Source organism: Hydractinia symbiolongicarpus, chromosome 7 (assembly GCF_029227915.1).
Source record: "Hydractinia symbiolongicarpus strain clone_291-10 chromosome 7, HSymV2.1, whole genome shotgun sequence".
NCBI lineage: Eukaryota > Metazoa > Cnidaria > Hydrozoa > Anthoathecata > Hydractiniidae > Hydractinia > Hydractinia symbiolongicarpus.
In genome coordinates this window covers 18,318,374-18,333,982 of record NC_079881.1, presented here as the reverse complement: position 1 = coordinate 18,333,982, position 15,609 = coordinate 18,318,374, and the positions used below count along the sequence as shown (strand labels likewise).

The following is a 15,609-nucleotide window of genomic DNA, read 5'->3' as shown; positions in this document are numbered from 1 at the left end:
ATTTGGGCCTTTTGCGTCCAACAGAGAAATGGGTAACAATAAAATAATTTTGGGTGTGATTCAACGATCAACGGACTCAAGAGGCCGTACAGTTTAAAACGCAACTTCTCATTTATGTATTGTAGAACTGTTTTTAAAGATTTTTCTAAACTACAAGTATGTAATATTCAGACCTCCTGTGGAGAGCACCTGAACTTCTCCGACTGAACATTCCACCTACGTCACGCGGTAGTCAGAAAGGAGACGTGTACAGCTTCGGTATCATTTTGCAAGAGTGTCACACAAGAGATGGCGCGTGGGGAAGCTCATTCCAGGATGCGGAAGGTAGTAATTTCCTACAATACACAATCTTTCCTAACTCACTCCCTTTGCGCCCCAACTTATTTCATCCTTCCTGCCAGAACTTCCCTAAGCTATTTCTACGCGCAGTTAAATCTGTGTATAGTGGACATCAGCCAGTGATAATTTTTGATTGCATGCACATTATGATGTATTATCATCTACTTTTTGTTACGAAAATTATTTCTTGCTTTTTTAGCAATTATCGAGCGAGTAAAGAGGCGTTCGACACCTGCGTTTCGTCCAGTTGTACCCGAGCTGGTGGATGGTGCAGAAGGTCTGAGAGATGTCATGAAGAAGTGTTGGGCGGAGAATCCGGAAGAACGTCCCCAATTTTCTGAATTAAGAAAAGATGTTGAAGTGATGATGAAAAACAATGGACTGTGAGTTTGTTTTTTTTGACATCTTGGTATTGTGTGCTACTTCTTTTCTGTTTATATTACGCGAGATATTAAAAATATTAGAAGTATCAGTAGCAGTGTAAGATGCACACACAAAAATTGCTGGTTGGTTTCTAGATAAGTGAAATAAAATATTTGAACGTGCTCTGTAAGATACTTACAAGGACGAATTATATATCTGGCTAGGCATAAGATGTGTTAAAGTCTAAATAGTTTTCCGACTTTCTACGGCACTCGCAATATTCTAATTTTCTTACGCGTGCATATTAAAATAAACAACTTTTGAAAACAACATTTTTAGAATTTTATTTGTCGGACGTTTTTATTTTTTGAAGTTTAATTATGCACCTCGTTGTTTTTCAATTTATAACCTTCATGGTGGATATTAAGGCTTGCGTAAATTATAACTTTTTTGTACCCGCGAAAATTTGTTCGTTTAAAAATTAACCCGTATGTAGATTATCTGAGGTCGTAGTTAGTTTGTTGTGCATAGTCGTGCTAGAAGTTTGGTTCGCGGGTCTCTACCTAAAAAATACTTTTTTTTTATTCAGTATAATGTTTAGTAGTCACGACCTGTGTGTCAAATCGGATGACGTAGACATATATTCCTCTCTGACCTGTCACGCTTTTTCTTTTTTCTGTTTTTATAATAGTAAAGGAAATAAAGTGAAAATATATATTTGGGGTGGTCATTCCTCGTGAAAACTTTTTGAAACTCCTGGCAATGGAGTATGCTCCTAGAATGCTGCAAAAATTATAAAGAAAACTCCTAGGAAATAATTTTCTGAATCTGTTTTTTTTTTATGTCATGAGATTATAAGAAGCGTTTATTTAAATGTTACCTTTGGAAGAAAAAATTCGGAGACCGTGACTTTTAGATTTAAAGTTTTAAAACTTATTTTTGGATATCTCTAGCGCTTCCTTACACCGTTACAAGAGTACTGAGCTTTAAAGAAACGTTGAAACGTTTCTAGATTTTTAGCATTTTTTCAAAATATCTTATTTTCTTTATTTAAGACGTTGGAATATCCGAAGAATGAACTTTTATAGGTGTTTTTGGAATGTTTCAACTCAAAGACAGAAAAAAAAAAATAACGGACACTCACCAGACCCAAACAATCTTGCAATGAAAAAGTTTAAATATAAAAATATTGAGTTAGCCTAGAAAAAACTTGTGAATAAAATGTTCAAATAATTTATGAGCTTTGACTTTTGTTTACATAAACGAGTTTCTCTATCTACCGTTAATACATTGCCGACTTCTCTTGCATTCACGTCATCCCTTATGCTTGCGGCACCGTATAAATGTGTTACATCGGCTTTCGAAGGTAAAAGCAAGAACCAGCACTACTTCGCTTACGAAAGCATCTTATTTAAATAAACTAGTTGTTAGCGCGTCGCGACATAGTGGATAAAATTGTCTCGCATTTGCTATTTCGTGTTTCCGTTACACGACTTTTCTCTCGTGCGAAAACAGATAACATATGGGCTAATCAAGAGACTACTCATTAACAAAAATTTACGGGGTCGCCCGTCCTTAAATTCAACGTTATTTCGTGTATCCGTAGCACAACTTTTTTTTAGACACACAGGCAGAATACGAGTATTATTAATATAAAAATGCTGCGCTGTTGAGACGGATAAGAAAAACAATAAAAATCAGAGATTAGACTGACGTCAGATAAAGCGAAACATAAACGGGTGTATACAAGTTAAAATTTGATTTTAAATAGATAATAGCTCACCAAATGCAACCTTTTCCTGAATTCTGATTTTAAAATCATATTCAATGTCTTTCAGTGGTATCTTCATGACAGCATTTTTGCATTACGAGACTATTTTTGAAAGATCACTTGTAAAAAAATTCAATGAGCAGTTTGCATGGTTACTGTTATTCGCTTAAAAATGTTGATCTATTATCGATTAGCCTCCCAATGTTTTTAAGTTTTCACAAGAATTTATAATCTATTTTTTATGACATCTTCCACGTCAAAGAAGTTTTAGCAAATCAAACATTCTATGCAAGTTTACGTTTGTTTTATTTTTAGTAAGACAAACATTTTCGACAATATGATCTATATGATGGGGAAATACTCAGACGATCTGGAAGAAATAGTCGAAGAGAGGACGAGTTCTCTGATAGAAGAGAAACACAAAGTGGAAGCTCTTCTGGAGAGAATGCTGCCGAAAAGTGTTGCTAGGCAACTTATGAAGGGTAAAGAAGTGGAAGCAGAAGCCTTCGAAGAAGTGACAATCTACTTCAGTGATATTGTGGGCTTCACCAACATTTGTTCCTTGATAACGCCTATGGAGGTCGTGGACATGCTTAACAGCTTGTACACAATGTTTGATAACGTCACGCATGATTATGACGTGTATAAGGTCAGTTGAAAAAACTTGGCAGGGGTCGCCCCACCTCCTCGCATTTTCTCAGCGTTAGTTTTATCGCGAATACCTTGTTCGTACTAATACGCGCATGCGCGAATATTAATACGTGCGAAAATCAGTATGCACAGAAATGTACTTTTTTTTAGGAAACAAAGATTTTTAACGCCTCTATATTTTGTCTATATATTACTTTGTTTTGTCTGTCATTTGTAGGAAGTGTAAGTTCACGCGAAAATAAATAAGCGCAAAATAAGTTTATACTCCTATTGCGTCAAAATTAACTCGCGCGAATGAGATTTTTTTCCGTTCTGCAAAAACTAATACCCACGAAAGCTAGTACGAATATGGTGGCTATTCTGAAAAGAAAATTATGACTGTAGGCAGATACATCAACCCCAAAGTTAACACTGTTTTTAACAATCTCGAAAATTACTTTGCGTGAGGTTTTTGTGAATTTGGTCGCTTATTTTTCTTTTACAGGTCGAAACGATCGGTGACGCATATATGGTGGTATCAGGATTGCCGATACGTAATGGAAAACAACATGCGAAGGAGATCGCTCTTCTCGCTCTAGATATTTTAGAGAATGTTAAGTGCTTTAAAATAAAACCGAGTCAGCAGCAGCTAATGATTAGAATTGGAATTCATACGGGTGAGTAAAGTCGGTCGGTTAGTCGGTCGGTCGGTCGGTCGGTCGGTCGGTCGGTCGGAAGAAAGTTTTATTTTTCAACGTGATATCAAAGTAAATTGTTCTGCATGCAAAGACTCATGAAATTTGTACTAATTCTTTGTAGGACCCGTTGTTGCTGGAGTAGTGGGCACAACGATGCCACGTTACTGCTTATTCGGAGACACGGTCAACGTAGCCGCAAGGATGGAGTCTCATGGACAAGGTAATATTTTTCTTCACTTTAAAAAATTAAGAAGCACCCATGTGCTTCTACTTTCTGCGTATTAGGTTTATTTACGCAAAAGAACAAAAAAGAGCAAGATACCTTAGAAAATCACAAATGTTGACTAGAAATTTTTTATTTTATAAAAGCGGAAAGTAGAGCTGGAAAAATACGCGGATTTAATTAAGCAAAAATAATCTATTTTTACGAAATTCAATCCATACAAAAATCCTTAACTTTCTTTTATCGATTTTATTGTGACAACCAACTTTTTCTACACACTGGGACAGCACCATGTTCTTCTTTGTATATCTAAATGGTTTTATTTTCCAGGGCTACGAGTCCACGTTAGTTGTAACACCAAGGATGCCTTAACCTCTCTCGGAGGCTTCCACCTCGAGTCGAGAGGAGCTACGGCAGTGAAGGGTAAAGGTGACATGGTAACTTACTGGTTAAATGGGTGTGAACCACACTTAATACGGAAGAAACCTGTTTCCAGCAGGAAGGATATAAACTTGTATAGTCACGGGAACGAGTCCATTCACAAACTTTTGCGTGATTCACCACGCCTGCGACATAAACTGCATTTAACACCGGACTACCTACCCAGGACGCCGCCTCTAGCTGCTTCCACCTTGACCACTGATAATCTACCAAGGAGATATCGGAAAGGGTATTCTGGCGCGAGTATATTGGGGCCTCTTTATAAAAAGAAAGGGATCAGCGAACGAAAACATCCCAATGATACGCATGTTGAATTTCTAGACATGCAGAACATGGAGACGTCGAATTTACTACTTCAGCAAAATACTCCTTCTTCTAGCCCTCATCATAACTACGCTGTTGAGAATGGCAATGTACGAGAGGATTGTTTCACGAAGTTAATTTGAAAGTGAAAATATGAAAGAGGTCTGTTGCGCTGCTAGCTTGTAATAGAAAGCACTTCTGTTACACGACTTTATCGCTTTTTCAACAGCTACGACTTATTACCCTCGCTGGATGTTTTTTTCCCGATATATCTCATCCACTAGGGTTATTTTCCTATGATGTCACAACTGTTTTAGTCATTTTTAACACCATAAACTCAGCGCGCCAAAAGTCAAGAGATGCTGCCTGTTTATTATGCTCGCTAAAAAAAGAGATGTTTTATCGCGATTTGTTTAAACCCCCACGAAGGAGTGCACTATGTTTTTTTGTTTATTATAGATGTACCAAGTAGCATATCATACTAAATTAATATTTTAACTGTTTTTGCATAAATTATACTGATTTACATTTTGCTAAAAAGCAAATAGCTGTTTTTAATGTGTACATAATATCATGGCTCACTGGATATATGTGATCACGTAGACATTTTATTAAATTTCAAATTCTATACTAGTAATTATGTGTCTTGTTCAAAGTCGTTATTGTTACTATTTGAATATAAACCTAGTTCTCGGTCTTTTAAAAAGACGACAATAAATTGGTTGGGAAGGCCTGGGTTAAGGCTGTTCAATTCGTGGAGTTTTATCCATTGCACCTTGCACTTATTACCACCGAAGTTTTTATTATAAATTTTACTTCATTATTTCCTTTTTTTGCAGAAAATTCTAAACTTTTTCAACGAATTCAGTGTGATTATTTATTCTCTACAACAAAGAGCACGTCTCCATCGCAGTGTCAATTTACTTTCAGCCTTTTTTTTTCTTTTTTTTTCATAGATTTTTAGGGGCGTATCTGTTTTTGATTTCCTTAGTTAGTAGTTTAAAATATTCGTAAATTTTATTACAGTATACAAGCCAACGTGGTACTTTTAATTTTCGTATGATGTGACTTGTTACACCCACGGAATGAAGTGTTTATAAGAATCTGTAGATAATATGCATATAATATTTAGATTATACTATCTCGCCTCAAGCTACACGCTTTATTGACCATCGTATCCCTGTTTTTTGATTTTATTTTTCCTTGGTTAAGAGAATAAGGAAGAGCTTAGGAAATTTGGCAAATGGTAAATAAAAAAGAAATTGTCTTATTCTGGCTGACACATAATTTCTTAGGAATTGGTTAAAATAGTCGGAAATTTTGGACCTCGGAGCACATTCCGTTCATCAGACAAAGAAATGTAGAATAAATTTGATGATAATTTTGGAGGGTGATAAAACCCCGATGATTAAAATGTCGATTTCTTAAAAATGGACAAAAGTGACGGAAACTTTCTCTAGGTGACGAGTATTTTGTCGCATGAACATTTTTTTCCGACATATTTTTGTCTTAAGGTATTATTGCACATGCAGACATTTTGACCGCATTCAAATTTTTTTGAAAATACTAATGAAATATTGTCTGAGAATAAGAATAAAGCTTACAGCTTTCATGTATTTTAAAACGTTTTATGAAAAGAATTTCGCCGCTCGGTTAATATAACTTTTACTTACACTGCCCTTTTACATTAAGACGGTGTAGCTATTTTCGGACACATAAAAACAAATTGGAGGCGTGCGGTGTATCACACAAAAACATCCGTTAAAAATAACATTTTGTTTCTTAGCGACAGATAAACAAAAATGGTGGCATAGTGAGATTTTACTTACGCAGTTTAACACTGATAAAAACTGAGAGAAACCCTACTGCTGCTAACAGGCATACAGAATAAACGGAAAAAGTAAAGGTTAAAAAAATGGAAAAAAATGTGGTTAATCAAACGCGGAAGAAAAAGTTTTAAATTCAGTCAGAATAATGACGATGCGACTTTTAAAATAAATAGCGGGAGTTTTTAATTAATTTATGCCTTTATAATTAATTTATGCATAAAATGATTTGTCAATCCCGAAATATCTTCACTTCCTTCGATTGTTTTTCTATTTTTTGTTTGTGGTTTTTTGCTTGGTAAATAGTTTGCTTTTTCTGTCAACCTAATTTCCATGGTCCCTTTACTTTCCTAGCCGGCCCTGATGAAAGAAAAGATACAAGGTGCCCTGGGAATAATTTCATGAATTGCCCATTAATTTTGTCATTTTTTTTTAATTGCATTAATGATAATAATTAATTTGTATTACTTTTACACCATCTATATTTCACTCCGACCAACGATTTTACTTTCTACGGGGCTAAAAGAAGATGGAATACACTTTATTTTGTTCCCACAGCAACAAGAATTTATTGCCAGAACGTGAATCAAATGCGCATTAAAATGTAAATGTGCGTATTAGTTCTACGTCAGCAGGACCGCGCCCTCGCTCCCAGGTCTATTTATTTATTATATATATATTTATATCAGACCATTCCAATGAAGAAACAGAGAGATCTGGTAACGAACGAGGGGTATTTAATAAATTTAATGAATATCCGAGGACTAAGTACTAGCTAGTTTTAATTATTAATGTCGGCATAACTTCAAAGCAAGAATGACTTCACGTGCCGATACACATCTAATAAATGGTTCACCTTTAGCTTAAATAAAAGACCAGTCCAATTCACTATTGAAGCGCTAAATGAATAATATACGAGGCTTAATTGAACAGTATGGTAGAGAAAATTAACTTACCACAACGCTTAATAATTTTAATTAATCTTAATTATTTTTTTTTTCAATTTTGAAAGTATTTTATTCATTTACCTAAACAAGAAATAGGATGTTAAACCTTCCAATTTTCGATATGTTTTGAGAGATGTTTGGATAAGGGTATTTTCTTAATCCTTCAGTTTAATTAATTCAAAAAGGGAAAATTTAGATTTATATCCAACAGTATTCATGACACATTTAAATGAATGAAAATTCACAGTTTTAATCAGGTGTGTGCAAAGCTGTTAAATTAATTATGTTGTTCTTAATTAATTATGGAAATAAATTTCTCGGTTGAAAAAATAAAATTAACTAAATTAAAATACACTTTGATTGTTTGGGACAGGTAGACGTGTTTTAATTATCACCTTTGTTTTATGTATATGTTAAGGAGGAATATATCTTCTTTCAAGTTTATATATATTTTTTATAATATATATTTGTTTAGCATTTCCAGTCAAATCCATTTTATTTATTTTAATCATTTTCCTTTTTTTCTTTTTTTTTCTTTTGTTGTTTTTAATATACCGTGTTTGTAATATACAGTGTCTCACTCTTCTCCCCACTCTTCATCGCACGTTATCAAAAAAAAGTACTGCGCTATATTTCGCAAATTATAAACACGATAAACTTCAAAGCATAAAATGTTGCACGTATCGCGGATTTAACCTTCGCAAAAAATCCTCAAGCATCGTTCCATTCAAGTGGCATTTAAATTCAAGTTAGATTCTTGTAGACCATACTTTTAAATATGTTAAAAATAATCAACAAACATGAAAACGGTGGAATTATCTAGGATGGCTTTCGATTAGGCTGAGTGTTATATATTTTCAGTATTTTGAGTTTGCGGTTCAAATAATTTGAGTTTCAAAGTTTAAGTGTAAAATACACCGATTTAACATTTCAACTAACTATAAAAATTGTTTTTTAGGCTAAGGAAGGAAGGGGATAGTAGATATATAAAGATAGATTTTACTCTAGGAAAGCCTTTTTTTGCATTCAAAAGCCTAAAACCAACCCTTTGAAAAAAAACCAAACGAACAGCCCTTTTTTTTTCTTGATCAATCTTTTAAGGTAATGGCTATTTTTCCGGCATGTATGTAATTTACAGTCTCGAACATATAGATATATCTAGAATTTTTATCTTCACCAGTTTTGGTCATGTTTTCATCTAGAATGAGTATTGCTGAAATATTTCTTTGTTATATACTTTTCGAAAAAAAATATTGAACCAGCGAGCAAAGTGCGCCGGTCTGTTCATTGCGCGAAGCGCGTTCGCCGGATTTTTAATATGTGCGCGGGGTATACGGAATGTGAGCATTTTAACGGGTTCGTAGCCCCTTTAAACACTACATTCCCTGGGATTAAGGTTTTCTACGAAGATTCGAAATGAACAAAAGGAGAGTTGTAACAAACAAAAATTAACTGCGCTTACACGGTTGTATTTTTTGTCGACATGTCAAAACAAATGGCGGGAAGAATAATCCAAATGCAGAAAATTCGAAAGAAGGTTTTTATTTAATCAACGTTATTTTTTTTAACAAAACCTGTAAACAAATCTTTAGAAAATAATCCTGGGTTCTACAAATCCAAACAAAATAGTTATCAGTTAATAAATACAATATAAACTGTTTTATCTATCTCTGCCGAGAAATATTACTCTCGATCAGACCGACCTTGCAAGCTGGGTTTATACTGTTGACCTCAGGTAATATTTCATTTTTTAATCTACTTATCCTGTGATTAAGATGGTATTCCTTATAGGTTCAAGTTTTTAATTTACTATTTAATTCAGATTGCTACCATTGGGAGCGGATTGTCTCTTTCATCTTTAAATAGCGCTAAAAATTCAAAAGACGAAAATAGATAAATTGTTGTCCCTTTTGATAATTCTCTCTTTTTACTAAATGATAGTTTAACAGTGTGTAAAAGCGAATTAATTTATGAAATTCTTAATGTTTTTAATACGGTGATATGAAGTGTTTACTTTGGGGTCAAACAAGAAATCGTCTTTCCAAGAAGATTTAGGAAGACAAAGATGAACACAGAGGTGTGGTGGAAGAATTTAGATAACAGGAAATTATGAAGAAGGTTTTCTGATTTCATTTGTATAAGCTTCGTAGCAAAGCAGCTTGTCGTGTGTCAGGAATATTCATTAACCTTCAAATTGTCGCCAATAATAAGTGTTAAGTAAAATTTTTTTAAAAAAAAGTTTTGTGTCATATGGGTGGTATCTATTCGTCAAACATATTTCCCGTTGAGAGTTAATTCTAGAACACATTGTGTTAGGAAAATGAAAAATTTCCACTAAATTTGTAAGTTCGATAAATTTGTGGTTGTAGATAAGTTGGTTTTCGTCAATTGTCTCTTAGCGGAGAGACATGTTTGCGCTTTTTATCTTTTTTATGGAGTCGGAGAGCTGGGAACGAGGTTAAAAGACAATACGTCGTCAAAATTTCGTAGTAGGTAAATTAACCTGCCGATGAATCTATATTATAATATAGGTATACGTATATTATAACATAGATTACATACAGTATACATATAGTATACATATATAATATACGTCTGCCGTGACGCAAAGTGATAGCGAGACGCACGCAACGCAATAAAAAATACTATTTTATCGTTTGTAACAAAATACTTCATACGTTTACGTGTGTTACTCGTTTATCTTCCCAGAACATCTAAATTTTAACTGAAGTTGGATTCTTATTTGTATTCTTTCAAAATTCGGTTGGTGATAAAGATTTTATGGAACCGAAACAAATGGTTGGTGTTGGAGTTTTTGTAAAAGCATACATCTAGGTATGCCAGTAAAATCTATAAAAGAACATAGGGTAAATACATACTTCTTAATTTCCTAAAATCGCAGCTTCAATATTCTTATCAACTAGTTTTTATATAAAAAAAAACGTGTAGCATGGACCCTTTTAAATTTTCATACAAGATCTCCCTATGAAACTATTGCGCATGTGCACAAAGCTAATACGCATGTTTGAAAAAGTTATGGCGCATGTGCAGTTTGCACAACTCCGATTTATAAAAATCTATGTAATGTAAACACGACAAAATAATTTCCTTGCGATTTTGAAAATCTCATTTTGGGTTCTTGGGTTCAAGGCCCTTATTTTTCAATTTCATATTTCAAAAGGTCGAGAGATTTCTTTTAACCTTGTCCCAGGGCCTCAATGCCCGAGGTGTTTATTGTCTTTGTGGGCCGTCTGTTCAAGGGGGCGTTTAAGAGCGGGAGGAGTTTAATAGACTTTTTGTATTTTTTCTTTTCTTTTGCCTCTTAAAAATTCAAACCAGGGTTGAGGCTAGGGTTCTCATTTTGGTGTTGTGCAAAAATATTCTTTCGGGATTCAATTTCGCTGACTGATATGGCTTCATCATTTACATTTTCAGTCCAAACGCATCATCACAGCATTATTGCTCCAAATGTAAATGTAATGTAAACTTCTTTACTTTTTGCTGAGAAGTATTGTTTTTCTCATGTTAGTGTCATATATTCGACCTTTTCTTTCAACATCAGCATCTGGACATTCGTAGTTTAAACTAACTAACATCACATCAACAGACCCTCTTGTAGTTAAGTTAATACGGTGAACTGAGTGTTCTCAACCTCGTTCCCAGTACCTGTTGTCTCTTTTTATTTTCTGATATATTAAGAAAGAGAAAAGAGGTGCTAGGAACCAGGTTGTAATGCATAATTTTATTATCACACTCTGATTGTTTGTTCCACATTACCTTACTCACTAGATATTTGAAAAGTCTCAATGGTGTAATCTGCACGTAAATACTTGAGACCTTATATTTCTTTTCGGTTGTTCTTTGAGTTCTGGCTTCTTTCGGAACCGTGCGAAAATAACCTGCTCCTTCTCGATAAGAAGAGACATGTTGTAATCGTACTGAGAAACACTACATTTTCGACAGTCGTCTTCAGTAGTACTTAAGAACACTTTGCATATCAACAGAGAACGCACTCAACTTGCCTGACTAAAACACAAGTAATATTCACTTCATATTTTACTAAACACGATCCTCGATAAGACTTGTTATTACAACAAATTATCCTTTTTGATTGAAAGTATGAGAAAATGAAAATGGAATAGTGCATTTCGCTGTGAATCACGATTTGAAATTTGCAAATTGTACGCATGACTTTTTATAATTTTAGGAAAATATAAAACATAACTTGAATAAATGAGGCAATGTTCTGATTGTTACCAATGGCGATGAGGTTATTTGCGATTGGTTTTATTCCTTTGCTATTTTATTATTGTAAGTAACATTTTAAACAAAAGTTTTATTCACGCAAGCAACAATAATTTCTTGACTTAGAAGTTGCAGGAACCATCGCTTTCGCCACTCGTAAATTTGATAAAATTTAGGCCCCACCATTGTAAAAAGCTGGATCGCTAGATCTTAAAAGAAGCTTTTAAAAGGAGAACCCCAATCTCGACCACTCAGTCTCTGCATAAGGCCATTCAGTGTTTAAAAGTGTTAAATTTTGAACAGTTACAAAAAACCTCATACAAAGTTTAAGAATTTCTAGCGATCTGAGCCATGCGGGGGACCTGAGTGGATGTAATTCCTGTAATCAGCGATCAATTTCATTCCCAGGAGTTCTTTTCACTCCGCTCAAGGTTAGGTGTATTTCGTGAGTTGTGTACATCAAATATTCGTTTCGCTTTCGGTTTTGAATATCAAATAGATTGGTTAAATTATGGATTTGTCGTCATCTAGATTAGCAAACTGGAAATGAAAATTAATTTGTTCTTTTTTTAAGAATTTTGTTTTAAAAATATTCAGGTCATGCGTTCCCTCGTGTTTCACGCTTGGACAACAATGTTGGAAGTATCAGTGGTGGAACACCACTCAAGATACGAGGAGAAGGTATGTAGCAAGCTAGTGGTTTATTTCTTTTCTTTTAATATTTAAATATTTAAGTCACCCACATGTAGCTTAGCTAGCTACCCACTTAAAATGTATGTAGCTAGCTAAGGTAGCTTAAATTCATCATGTATCAGCAAACAAGCATTTTTTTTTTTAATTTTAGTTAATATATGAATGTTTGATCTAAAAGAACAAAGAATAAGGTCAACAATTAAACTTTTATTTCCATTAATGGCAAATTGGCTACTTACCTCAAAACCCCCTCTATGTTAACGATATGCTATTTTTCTGACGTTGTACCATAATGTACTATACTAAAATAAATAGGATAGTAAAAGGGATATACTATGAAATATAACTGTAAAATATATGTTATATGTACATAGTATAAAACAATGTTTTTTAAGGGAAGGCAAGTAAGTAGTAATAAGACTTGATACAGAGAAAGTTGAGTTTAGATCTAACACAGTCTAGATCAGATTGGAAGAGGGTCATTAATATACCACGTCCAACCCATGCTAGCATGGAAAACAGACGTTAAGCCGAGAATGATGATAATGATGATGATGATGATGATGTTCAGTTATTGTTTAATTGTTTTAGTTAACAGAAATTCCAAAACTTCTACAGATCGATTTTGCTATTGCATACCATTAATTGTACATTAAATGTTCCCAAGTTAGTTTAAAAGCTAAATACACACTAAACGACTGTAATAGAAATATAAAAGATACAAGAAAAAAGTATAATCGCCTCTTCTACTGAATGTGCTAGGGAGATAGCGTTGAATCGATAGTGCTATGGAAATTGATGAAACTGATCCTTAAATTTTATTTTTTAATTTATTCTATGCTACTTAAAGCAAATAGATTAGTTGCAGTATGACGAAATGTTTTGATTCTGCATCAAGAAGAATCGAATGCAAATGCACATGCACAGATAATTTGGGCTATAGATTAAAATATCAACATAAAGATTCATGATAAAATGTATCTGCTATTAATAGTTATTTAATGTGAAAATTTTTGTTTGTAGGTTTCTCAACCGATCAGTATGAAGGTGGAAATGAAGTCATCTTTATAAATCAAGTGACAAAGGCATATTTACCATGTGATGTAATTGACACTGATAGTACTTCAACTGTAATATCATGTGAAACTAGACCAGAACCAACAAAGAAAGATGCTGAATATAGTGTAAAGGTGAAGGTCAATGGAGTATGGCTGAACAATGACAATCCAAGAACATTTTGTTGGGGAACCTGTCGGTTTTACGTAAGTCAATTTCTATGGTTGAATAATTATATTTTGTGATTAAAAAATTCATTATTTATATAAGACAAATGTGTTTTTTCAGGACCTTATTTGAGCTGTATATATATCTACTATTTGGTTTTCTTGATAAAAATGTCTTTCAAATCTAAGTGGGGAATTTGGTGTTTCAACTTTTGTTACTCATTTAGTAATCAGTCTACGCAAATTTAGAGACAGACAATGTCAACCTCATTATTTTTTTATTTTTGGCCCACTTATATATTTTTAATATTATATATGTATATATATATAGTAAAATAACATTATAATTTAAAAAATGTGATAAATTAAAATAATTGTTATTATTTTTCTTACTATTATTTTGTCTAGTATCGTGACTGGAACTCACCTTATTTACGAAATGTGTTTCCTGAATCAGGCTTGCCAGGTAAATAGAAATTATAAGTGCTTATTGGTATCAAATTTATATGAGTAACAAGACGAAATATCCGTTGAAATAGAATGTCATCAATAAAACTTCTTGTTAAATAAATTTGTACACATAATAAACTAATAAATGTTTTCCTTGTAGTTGTCAGACAGTTATTTGAAGCATAGTGATAGAATGTCTGCAGATAAAAACAAGCATCTACAGTTGATGTAGAAATAATTTTAAGATTTGAAAATGAGTTAAGGACATACTTTGCAGTATACAGAGCAAGAAAAAGCTGTTTTTTTAACTATATAAGTAAATGTTTTAAAAAAAGTTTCCTAAATTTTCAATTTTACCTTGAGGATGACATTTATGAAATACTTTTAGGATTCTATGATTTTTTTGAAATGGTTGGTAGATATTTCTGTTCAGTCAAAGGCTTTTATGTTAACAAGATGTTGTTTAAAAATCCATAAATTGGGTTCTTTTGGGGAAATCTTTTGAGTCTGTCCACACTTTAAAAAGATATATCACTTTTTCATACCCATCGTTAAGTTTAGCTTAAAATAATAATTTTATTTTATTACAAGTGGTAGTCTTCAATTAAACTTAAGCAACAAATGCACATATTTTACCAATAATATATTGTTGATACTTTAAAAAATTTTATTTAAGATTTTATAATTTTCTCCTTTCTAGTAAATTAAAGAAACATTTGTTTTAAAAAATGAACTTTTTATCAGGGATCTGTAATAAACAGAAAGTAACTATTTTTTTAGAATCAATATAAAAAAGAAGAAATATCTAATTTAACCAGCAAAACATCATATAAGTGAAAAAATTATTTTTTTTTTTTTAAATTTCATGTACCCACAAATAATATTAAACTGTGTTAAATGATTCAATTGATGCTTTATGGAGATAATGATTTATTCGCTTAAATTTTTGCTGCATTGCTACGCTTCAAGTAAACAATGTGCTTTTTTTATTGCCTAAATTTCGGGAGTATCTTTTCAGTTTAGAAAGGCATGATTAGTTGCTAGCCATCTTGACCGTTTCTTTTTGTAGCGTCAGGCACATATGTCAAATTTTGGCAGCCAGTGGCTGTTGACCGGTTGTTATTTTAAGTGCTGAAGTTATTTAGCAAAATTTGGTGAGATCACACAGTTACGCTAATGAACAAGACTTAAAGTACTGCACATTTCAAGTTTTATCTAAAAAAGATATTAAAAATTATTTATGTTTATTTTTGTTTCATATAATCATCCAATTTTTTTACTGTTTTAAGATGAAAACATGCAAATGGAAGGCAGATTTCTGACATCACAGATTAGTCGATTGTCTCCGGATTTTGACAGTAAAAAGAAAGAAATTAATAGGTACATATTTTGCACTTCTTTACATGTTTTGTTAAAGATATTAGAGAAGATGTCATACTATCTTAGAAATGCAGATG

General features: G+C 33.0%; 2 protein-coding genes across 4 annotated transcripts in view; both read left to right on the top strand.

The window, feature by feature from the left end:
* The window catches only part of LOC130648674 (atrial natriuretic peptide receptor 1-like), a 28,440-nt gene extending 22,520 nt beyond the window's left edge, over positions 1-5,920 (top strand). For both annotated transcript variants that reach the window (XM_057454731.1, XM_057454730.1), the window contains 6 exons: positions 172-324; positions 539-722; positions 2,789-3,122; positions 3,609-3,780; positions 3,923-4,021; positions 4,355-5,920. In XM_057454731.1, coding sequence (XP_057310714.1) covers positions 172-324; positions 539-722; positions 2,789-3,122; positions 3,609-3,780; positions 3,923-4,021; positions 4,355-4,911 — 1,499 coding nt within the window. In that variant the 3' untranslated portion in view covers positions 4,912-5,920. The remainder of the gene's footprint in view (positions 1-171; positions 325-538; positions 723-2,788; positions 3,123-3,608; positions 3,781-3,922; positions 4,022-4,354) is intronic.
* Positions 5,921-11,726: 5,806 nt separating this feature from the next.
* LOC130649568 (fibrocystin-L-like) overlaps positions 11,727-15,609 on the top strand; it is a 39,374-nt gene continuing 35,491 nt past the window's right edge. Inside the window, exons 1-5 of one of the 2 annotated variants that reach the window (XM_057455865.1) lie at positions 11,727-11,852; positions 12,384-12,467; positions 13,503-13,741; positions 14,111-14,168; positions 15,442-15,532. In XM_057455865.1, the coding sequence (XP_057311848.1) occupies positions 11,801-11,852; positions 12,384-12,467; positions 13,503-13,741; positions 14,111-14,168; positions 15,442-15,532 (524 nt within the window). In that variant the 5' untranslated portion in view covers positions 11,727-11,800. The remainder of the gene's footprint in view (positions 11,853-12,383; positions 12,468-13,502; positions 13,742-14,110; positions 14,169-15,441; positions 15,533-15,609) is intronic. The other variant, XM_057455864.1, reaches the window with a different exon arrangement.